The sequence below is a fragment of the Idiotropiscis lumnitzeri genome, chromosome 3, assembly GCF_059441095.1.
Source record: "Idiotropiscis lumnitzeri isolate Australia: NSW breed Sydney's pygmy pipehorse chromosome 3, RoL_Ilum_1.0, whole genome shotgun sequence".
Lineage (NCBI taxonomy): Eukaryota > Metazoa > Chordata > Actinopteri > Syngnathiformes > Syngnathidae > Idiotropiscis > Idiotropiscis lumnitzeri.
The window spans coordinates 31,801,560-31,811,559 of NC_142393.1; the positions used below are offsets into that span (position 1 = coordinate 31,801,560).

Sequence of the window (10,000 nt, forward strand, 5' to 3'; positions counted from 1 at the left end):
CATTTGATCATGACAATCATTAATAAAGGTGTGATCATTTCATGGAAAAAAACCCTATAAAGAAATCCTGTCCCCTACAGAAATTCACAATTTTTGTCACATGGCCTTGGAGCGACAGAGCATAAATGCAGAAACACAACTGACAGGAGATGAAACTAGCTGAGAATGAATGCATGAATAAGTGTCCAAGACTGGTTTAAGACCTGAATAATAATGAAGCATTTGGTACTAAGAGGGGCCACAGCCAATCACAACAGTTTAAGTGAGTTTCAGCTTTTTCCCCTTTTAGTGGTGAGCGGTCAGGGCCATCAAGTCCTTTTCTGCTGGCCTAAACACAAAGAAGCACTGACCAATAAACTCAGATTCCAATGAAGTTGTGACGTTGTGTAAAATGTAAATACATGCATACAATGAAAAAAACTAAGGTGAGAAAAAATTAGGAAAAACTGTTATGTACCTAATTGTGGTACCTGTAGGCTGTTGACTAATTTAAGTGTTATCTGGGCATTTATATTTGTGTTTACTTCCAGTATAGTGCCATTTTATTTGTGAATTTTGATTCAATTTTATGTTACCCAACTCCATTAGAACCAGTAGCATAAATCGTGTGAATAGCGATTAGAGATATGCTCAACTTGTCATGTGTACCCTGGCTAAGGGCTGTAAACAAATCGGTTACTTAATAAATCACAATTTGTCAAAAGGTTTGTTTCTGCACTGCAGGTGATTTAGTGCCATTGCGTGCGCTAATATTCATTTGTCACTGTGCATATAAAGGCCAACAGGAAGAGCAACCCTTACTGAAGCGGGAGAGATTTTAGGCGACGGTCACACCAACAAACCACTGCCTTCGTTTCCAAATGCTACAGACAGTTGTTGTCAAAGGTCAGCAAAATGTTAAGAGAACAAGGGCCTATACAAGCTGGTGACCATGTGCATGTGTCAAGAGAAGGGACACACCTAAGCAACATACGCGTTAGCTCTCCTTTTGCCAAAACACACCCACAACAAGGAGCCGAGTCTTGATGCAGCTGCTGATACTCGCCATCCCAAATTTCGTTGTCTGTGCGGCTGGATCAGGTTACATTTGAGCCTCTGGCGTACCATCAGAGTGCGCCAAAGTCGACGTTAGAAGCCGCATCCTCCTTTTGTAACACAACCTGAGGAAATGTACACTGCTGCCACCCGCTGCCTTGTCTTTTGTGTGGGGAATTTTCTGCCCAAGGATACGGGTGCGTTGCTGCTTCCATGGATGGGTGGGAGGATGTCACGCACAGCCCTCACACGACAGCTGAAGCAGTGACAGACAGACAAGCACTCGCATGACATGAGCAACAACATACATAATATTCTGTATCAGGGGTCTCCAACCCCAGTCCTCGGAAGCCCCCTCCCTGACCTGATTTAAGTCCCTAGCCCACTGAGCGCCGAACAATTGCATGGGTTTTGTAAGGCAGTGAATGTTGAGTTCAGGCAGAGTTTTTCAGGGCTCATTCATGGACGCAATTGTTCGCAAAACATTTGCCAGACATTTGCATGAATGACATGAATTTGACTTCTTTTATTTTTATTTACTCAACTATGTGCCCCCCCAGCCAAAATAAAATGAATAAAACAAAAAGAAAGACAGAAGGCAGTGAAGATTTTCAGCAAAGTGATTGTGAATGTGAAAAACATGTTTTAGCTTATTTGGATTTTTCAACAGCGTGGAGAGGAAAGAAACTTTGACAAAGCATTCACATGCTTTTAAACAGAAGCAATGAAATGACTAATTCCCTTCCAACATATTTTACCCCTTTGGCTGGAAATCTAATCTGTGTCTGTGCTTTTTAAGCCTGACCTGTACAGCAACAACCCAAACGTTGCGCCTTGGGGAATTTCAGTCTGCCGACACAATGTTTTGCACAATTGTAACTTGTTACATATCACATGTATGTGTATAGCTATGATTTAGGTAACCTGTATGTGTGCTTATGAATACAAACATAAGGCAACAGATAAAACTAAGATATACATTCAAGATCTTAAATGTTGAGTGAAATCTGAAGAGTGAAGGCAGATAAAAGCTGAAAGGCATCTCACAACAGGGGTGCAACCAGAACACTAACAACCCATTAACTGCACTATAAGCAAATGCGGAACACTGTTGCCACCCCACTGCGAAGAATGCAAATCATGTATGCTTTAGGACACAATCGGTTGTGTCTGGGAATAAAAGTCGGGGGCAAGTGGGCTCGCAAAGTTTCGTATTGCTTTGGTAAAACTCCCATGCACCAGAGGGGTTTTATTGGGAGACGACCTTACCTTGCATGACTTTTGCAGTACACATAACACATGTTTGCAGTCTTGGAAGCCAGCCAGACGCTGCCATGACATTTCCCTCCCTGCAAATAAACCTTTCAAACCCGCAATATGTGTGTTGTGTGTGCGTGTGCATGCAAGTGGTAATTTCAAACAGTTGAAGCAAAAACGTGTTCGAAGCTTTTACCACCAGTCTGGCTAAGACTTGACACTACAGGCAACAGTTTGTAGGCTCGTTAGCTTTGAATGGATGCTAACTAATGTGAACGTAGCCGCCGGTCAAGATACCCAATCCCAAGCAGTGACGTCACTAAACAAAGGGCGTTAAACCGGCGTTAGTGTTTTCTAGTGACACGAGGCAAAAAATATCCAATACGTTTCAATTGACCGTCAAAGTCACAAAATTGCAATTTTCATGATGCCAACATCATCGGCCATTAGCAGAGGCTCCCGGCCTCCCCCGTTTCACTCACCAGGGTGGAGACTGGAGACTGCCACGCTTTCAGAGCGACAACTGGGCTGCGAAACATCCCATTCCGGCCCCACAAGTCCGTTAAGCGCTTAAATAAAGAACGCATACGATCACCACCCTTTCTATTTGTCACCCTACCCCCAAAATATTGTAAGCGTCTTTTCCCAGGCGGCCCAAAATCCACGCACACCCCTTCTCCCCAAGAAAGGAGCCATTTAACGGCCGCATTGGGGAGCTCCCTCAGCCTGTGCACAAATCCGTTTCTTAGGGGCAGACGAGTCACAGATGCTCGTTTTGGAATCACAATAGGGTTTGAGGAAATGCGGCAGGCTGCTTCGCTTTACACCGTCAACGACGTGTGCCATCGCGATAAATACATGGTATAATTAAAGAATTGTTCTTACCAATTAAAGGCGTTTCCAAACGCCACGGGGAAAATTATAAAAACACAAGAACACACAGACAAGTCCGGGTAGGGAATTAAAAGGAAAAACTACTTGCAGTGAAATGGCACTCACAAAGAGGGTCCTCTCCTCCGCTTGTCTCCTTCCCCTGAGGGGAATAGAATAGTCGTGTGGAAAGATGCGTCACGCTTCTCGAGTCTCGGGCGGTGAGCCGTGTTGAAAATGTATGAAAACTACTTAAAAGTATCCGTCGTCCACATGTTTTCACGATCAATCCCGTCTACATGTATCCCAGACCGCTACCCATTCTTCTCCCTGACCGCGTATAGGGGACAAGCCGCGCGTCTCCGTCGTTTCCTGTCCAACCCAGAACCCACGTTGCATTCACGACCCACGTAGAATCGGACATTAAAGTGTCCTATCTCGTTGTCGGGTCAGTGTATGGATACTAGTTTTGGTGGAACGGAATCAAATATCTGCATAACAAACCTACAAACGTAGAAAACGCGACGTGTACCTATTCGCCCTAGTTTTACGAATTGAACTGAAATGCAGGGCTTATGACAGCATCCTTAGTTACAGTGGGCTCTGGGGGGCTAATAAAAAAAAAGTCTGGGCATGTTGAACCCCCCAGAAGGACACTGCGTGAGCTCCTATTAAAACCACTGGTGCCACAAGACAAAAGGTTTAGATAGATTGGAGTACTACGTTGTGCACTTGGCACCGCCAACCCCTGGCTCCCTTCACCAATTTCAGTTAAGAATGACAAACATGGAAATAAATTCAATAATCCTCATTCTGCAATCCGATTAATCTACCACATCCAGTCCACCGCGCCGGATCATCACGTTGTCGTCGTGCGGTGGCAGAGTACCCATACGGGGAAACCAAGAATGATCCAAAACCCGGCGTCCGAACCGAAACTTTGTTTCGCTCCCGGACCCACACCTCTATGAAATGAAGGAATGGATTGAGGAGCTACAAATAGAGGTGTAGCCATACGAAACTACTACCACATCCAGTTAGTGACCGTGCAAAGTACTGAATTATATTAACATCAGTCAATGCCTTAAGGCCTATTATTACTTAAATGCATGAAGTCTAATGACGGCAAACGATAAGAGATGGAGGGTTGTTCAAATAAAACTTTGATCAAAATTGGCCTGTTTCCCGGTGTGCGGCAGTGAGGACCTTCAACAGGTTTAGCAAACACAATGCTGTGCTGCCATCTAGTGGCTCAACAAAGTACAACTACTTTCAGAAATCTGTGAGGTTGTCTTCTTCATCAAGTCGATTTGTCAAAATTGAAACACATTACGATGTACATTCATTAAGATACTTAACAGCAACTACATTACATAAGCAACGAACAAAAGAATAAATCAGCACGAGTCATGACTAACGAGTAGAAATTAAGGAAAACAAATTGAAATGGGAGCAGAATTTCAAAGCTTCTTTCTTTCAACAGGTGATGAAAATACAGATCCAGTTATTTCAGAGAAACACAAAGATTTGCTTTTAACTTTTTTGTAAATATATAATTAGGGCAAGAAAAATACAATTCAAGAGACACTACGGTACTCCTTTTCAAGTGAGGCGTCACACTTTATAAAACCAAAACTTAGATTGTGTCTGTGGAGCTGTCTGCCCTGAATATTTGTGTACACGTGACATAAGTCACAGGTCACACAAGGAGAGAGGAAACTTAAGCAGGCGTTTGCAGTCACAGGAGACAAACTGCCACTGCTAGTTGAAGGAACAATACAAGGCAAATTATCTCCACTGCTTACGTTTTAAATGAGGGCCTGGCTGATTCTGGTGATCTTGGGGTACGCGTTCTCGCTAGCCAACCCGACACAGAGCAAGTGTCCCTGCAAATGTAAGTATTGTACTGGGTCTCATTGTGACAAATATTCCTACTTAAATGACTCTTTCCAGCTAGTAGTTAAAGAGTGATTCGTGAGCATTGACTGGTGACACTTAAGTGCATCAATCTTTCTCATGCAATGTGTGTACAGTGAACCCTCGGTTATCGCGGTTAATGGGGACCGAGACCACCTGCGAAAACTGAAATTCCGCGAAGTAGCGGCGCACCTTCAAAAATGCTTAATAAAAAAAAAAGTGCGAAGTAGCGGCGCACCTTAAAAAAAAAAAAAAAAAAAAATATATATATATATATATATATATATATATATATATATATACACGAGTAGAGAGAGAGCGAGTGAAATTCATGTTATAACAAAAAAAAAATTATTATTAAAACTTATTTTTTTATTCCCCAGCCATTATTTTTGTATTTATTCAATTACTTCTTTTTGTATTTATTTAATTACTTCGACTTTTACCTGCTGGTACGCCGTCCGGTGTGCCCTGTGAAATGAAAGGTGGCATTCTTCATTTATTTATTTATTCATTCATAACTGACAGCCTCGCGCTCTGCTCGTGCCCGGGCGGAAGAGGTGCTCCTCTCCGGCTTAATTGTCACGCACGCCGGACCTGCTCCCCCGAAGCGTGTCTCCGTTCGGTTGAACTCGGTTTCATTTCGCCCCGCCCGTGCCCGGGGAAGGTGCTCCTATTCAACTTAACTGTGACACACGCTCGCCCTCCTCCCCCGGAGCTTCCATTCAGTTAAACTTAGGGGCCGCTTGGCACCGCCCGTGCCCGGGGAAGGTGCTCCTCTTCGGCTTAACTGTGACGCGAGCATGCCCTCCTCCTCCGGAGCTTCCATTCGGTTAAACTTAGGGGCCGCTTGTCACCGCCCGTACCCGGGGAAGGTGCTCCTATTCGCCGTAACTGTCACGCACACCGGCCGGCCTCCTCCGGAGCTCTCGTACGGTCCGAACCGCGCGAAACGTCGCCCCGCCCGTGCCCGGGGAAGGTGCTCCTATTCAACTTAACTGTGACACACGCCCGCCCTCCTCCCCCGGAGCTTCCATTCAGTTAAACTTAGGGGCCGCTTGGCACCGCCCGTGCCCGGGGAAGGTGCTCCTCTTCGGCTTAACTGTGACGCGAGCATGCCCTCCTCCTCCGGAGCTTCCATTCGGTTAAACTTAGGGGCCGCTTGTCACCGCCCATACCCGGGGAAGGTGCTCCTATTTGCCGTAACTGTCACGCACACCGGCCGGCCTCCTCCGGAGCTCTCGTACGGTCCGAACCGCGCGAAACGTCGCCCCGGATCGTGCCCGGGGGAACGTGCTCTTCTTCGTCCACTCTCCTCTTCGCCCACGCTCTTCTTCGGCGCACGCCGGCTGTCTAACCGCTCCAGCGCCCCGTCGTGCCGCTCGGCTAAACTACAATGCCCCCGAATATTTTTTAGACCCGCGAAGCACTGAACCCGCGAAAGGTGAACCGCGAAGTAGCGAGGGTTCACTGTAGTTGAAAAATTCAGAATTATAATAGCAATGTCCTCAGCAGATGAACCACAAACTGTATGTATGCACGACCCAGCCACAGTCTCTGTCCCATGTCCGATGCTGGCTGGCGAGGACCTGACATTTGCGCTTCAAAAAGATGAACGAGTGATTCACACTCAAAAATGCAACTACAAGAAAAATACGTTGAACTGTGAACCAAACCCCAGCGCTGACTTGATGCTACGTGAGGTCAACACATCAGTCGGCTTTGTCCTGACTGGAGAGATGGCCAAAAACGATGGACTCTTCACTTGTGAGAGCGCAGTCACATTCCCGCCTCCCTTCAAGACAGAGATGAGTGCTGTGGCGATACTGGTGCATGTCGAGTGGAAGCAGAGGTGACTCAAAAAGACATTTGGCACATTCATACAGTACACATCTTCAAACTACTTTCATAGGTCACAAATGCAGTGGTGTGAAAACAAAAGAGGGCAATGGACACCGCTGGATTTGGATCACTGTGCTTGGAATTCTTTGTATTTACGGCATCATCATCACCATTATCGCAGTGGTCAACTTGGTAAGACACCTATGTAAAGTCTTACAACACCATGGGGATGGGCTAGAACAGCGATTGAGTGACAGCATCTGAATGGACAAAAATAACTAACTGGACTGAAAACAATTTCTTGTATTTAAACCTTCGGTGCAATGGCCACATCCCATTACTTTGGTCGCATATGTACAGTATCTGCCATCATTCTGAGCCTTGGGTGAAGTTTTTTCTTTTTACATGTTTGCAGGCCAATGTGAGGCAAGCACAATTCCAAAACGACTACATTAACACAAAACCCAGAGTCACCAGCCAGCGTCAGAGGGAGAGGGCCTTTCAGAATATTCGGCAACAACACTTTTGACTTGCTATGAACACAACTGCCCTGTTTGATGACTGTGCCTTCGTCAAGATCGGTTTATAATTTAGGAGGTGCCACAGCTAAAGCTGAGGCTGTGCAAAATACAAATAAAAAACTTCCTGCTTCTTATACTCATTCATATATTTGTAGTTGGTCGACCCCTGCGGTTGAAACAGAATGTGGTGTTTAAAAAAATAACCACACATGGGGGTTCTCTTCAAATACTGCGACCACAATTTCTGATGACGCTTTTACAAGCCTTAAAAAAATTGTTTATCTCAAATACTGTAATGACCAAATCTTGAGGATTTTTGCATCTGCTGAAAATGAAGCAAGTTTGTTTTAAAAGTACTGAGGAAGATCAAAGAATTGTTATGGACCAAAATCAGTTTTAGACTATGCAGCATGCAACATTTCCTGTTTGTACCACAAGTTTCCTGGTTTTTGTATATGACAGCTTCAAAACAGTTGCCTCGCATGGTGTTTGAGCAAAGGCGGTGCAATAAAATTTTTTATTGGCTTTATTGGCTACAGCTATCAGCCTATAGCACGTATTTGGTACATTAAATCATTAAAATCTACTCCATAAACTGGAGATGAAATTAGTTACAGTCTCATGGAAGTTGAATTAACAGTTAAATATTTCATTTCTGGTCTATTTCACGGTTTGAATACATCATACAAACCCAAATTCATTGAGGTTGAGATGTTGAGTAAAACGTAATAAAAAGCAAAACAGAACAGAAGGATTTGCATTCCAAATCTGAAACCATGGTCCTCAGTCAGAAAAGAGTTGAGTACCCTCTCCGGTTTGGGTATGAGAACTTGCGCCAAATGGAGGAGTTCAAGAATCTTGAGTGAGAGGAGGATGGAACGGGAGATCGACAGGCAGACTGGTGCAACGTCTGCAGTGATTCGGACTCTGTATTGGTCTGTTGTGGTGAAGAAGGAGCTTCGCCTTATGGCTCAGCTCTCGCTTTACTGGTTGGTCTACGTTTAGTCACGAGCTGGGGTTCTTAACCAAAAGAGCTGGTCGAAGTGGCTGGGGAAAGGGAAGTCTGGGCTTCCCTGCGAAAGCTGATAACCCAACAACCCGATTCAGGATAAGCAAAAGAAAATGGATGGATGGACGGGCAATGATTTGCAAATCCTTTCAACCTATATTCAATTGAATACACCAAAGATAAGATATTAATTGTTCAAACTGCGATAAGTCTTTTTTTCCCCTGTAAATATGCACTCCTTTTGAATTCAACGTCTGCATCGCGTTCCAAAAAAGCTGGGACAGGGGCATGTTTACTACTGTATTACATCTCCTTTCCTTTTAACACCACCCAATAAGTGTTTGGGAACTGTGGACATTACGGTAATTATTGAAGCGTTGTAGGAGGAATTCATCACATTATTCATCACAACTGCATTTATTCAACAGGCTGGAATTGTGGTTTGTACAAATGCACTAATGAGTCAAACTGCACTTGGTAGCATTTTCGCATGTCATCTAATTTGAGGTTTCAAATCTTTAACCTTTGTGATGATGGCACACAGATCATCAGATACTGATTGTCATGCAGGGATCTGGCCTTTCTGGAAAGATTCGTGCAGTGAGGAGTTGTGTTGCCTTCTCTTCAGACTTCAGCTCCTCTTCTGTTATCTAGGGATTGAAGAAGATGCGATCATTAAGTACAATGGTATATTTGGATGAAGGGGCAACTCACTTCAAGGAATACATTTTTGTCTTATTGTGAATACTGATTCAGAAAATGAATAAAGTCTTACCAGAATTGGAATATACCCTAAAATCTTGAGATGTCGAAGCTTGACAGCCAGCAGACCTCTGGGTTGAGATGTACCAAAGCAGAAAGCAGAGGAAGCCGGGCAAAGAACTGCCATTCTAGAAGAGTAACAAGAGGTTTCTAAAATTTAAGGTGTACATTTCGAAGAAAGGTAGTCATGGGTCAGTCACGATAACATAACTAATTTAAGAACGGACAATCTGATGATCTGGGGTATTGCATTGTCAATATGTACAGTGCCTCTGGATTAGCAAACACAGATGGTAGCCTTTAAATGGGAAGTCAACCCAAAACTTTCTTTCCATGATTATGTACCATGCAGGCCCGCTTGTCGAAACATGGCATTCCGATAAATATTGCATTTGGGGAATATGAGTTAAGCAAGTAAAGTCCACCTATTTCTAGCCATCTAAGGGAGCGGTCGTTTTGTCACAAACATGGCTCAGCGTCACAGAAATCGTGAGCCGTGATTGGTCGTTACTTGAGCACTGAGCAATTGTGATGTCATGATCAGTTGATGGAAGTGACAAAACCGCGACCCCTGAAATGGCTAAAAACTTGAAGATTTTGATAATCAACTCATATTATACAAATGCAACATTAATCTGAATGCAATGTTTAGACTAGTGAGGGCGCAGAAAATATTTTATTGCAAAGATTTTTTTGGCAGGTTGACTTCCCCTTTAAGAATGGGGACACGATTGGGGATGTGTGTTTCAAGTATTCCCAGAAGCGCAAAGCCAAGAGTCAGGAAGAG

The 10,000-nt window shown here is 44.2% G+C and overlaps 3 protein-coding genes across 7 annotated transcripts in view; 1 reads left to right on the forward strand and 2 right to left on the reverse strand.

Annotated features, from left to right (window-relative positions):
- Nucleotides 1-3,734, reverse strand: part of raph1b (Ras association (RalGDS/AF-6) and pleckstrin homology domains 1b) — a 30,318-nt gene extending 26,584 nt beyond the window's left edge. For 2 of the 4 annotated variants that reach the window (XM_088291003.1, XM_088291000.1), the window contains exon 1: nucleotides 3,292-3,734. The gene's annotated coding sequence lies outside the window, so the exon portion shown is untranslated. Of the gene's footprint in view, nucleotides 1-2,774; nucleotides 2,994-3,291 lie in introns of those variants that run through there. The other 2 variants (XM_088291002.1, XM_088291001.1) reach the window with 2 other exon arrangements.
- Nucleotides 3,735-4,916: 1,182 nt separating this feature from the next.
- On the forward strand, nucleotides 4,917-7,450 carry LOC148340929 (uncharacterized). Its single transcript, XM_088289742.1, has 4 exons — nucleotides 4,917-5,056; nucleotides 6,595-6,931; nucleotides 7,005-7,113; nucleotides 7,337-7,450. The coding sequence occupies exons 1-4, from the start codon at nucleotides 4,975-4,977 to the stop codon at nucleotides 7,448-7,450; spliced, it is 642 nt and encodes a 213-aa protein (XP_088145868.1). The 5' UTR covers nucleotides 4,917-4,974.
- A 730-nt stretch (nucleotides 7,451-8,180) lies between these two features.
- The window catches only part of fastkd2 (FASTK mitochondrial RNA regulator 2), a 12,760-nt gene continuing 10,940 nt past the window's right edge, over nucleotides 8,181-10,000 (reverse strand). The window contains exons 9-10 of one of the 2 annotated variants that reach the window (XM_088292319.1): nucleotides 9,227-9,341; nucleotides 8,181-9,101 (exon numbers count right to left, since the gene is read on the reverse strand). In XM_088292319.1, coding sequence (XP_088148445.1) covers nucleotides 9,000-9,101; nucleotides 9,227-9,341 — 217 coding nt within the window. In that variant the 3' untranslated portion in view covers nucleotides 8,181-8,999. The remainder of the gene's footprint in view (nucleotides 9,102-9,226; nucleotides 9,342-10,000) is intronic. The other variant, XM_088292318.1, reaches the window with a different exon arrangement.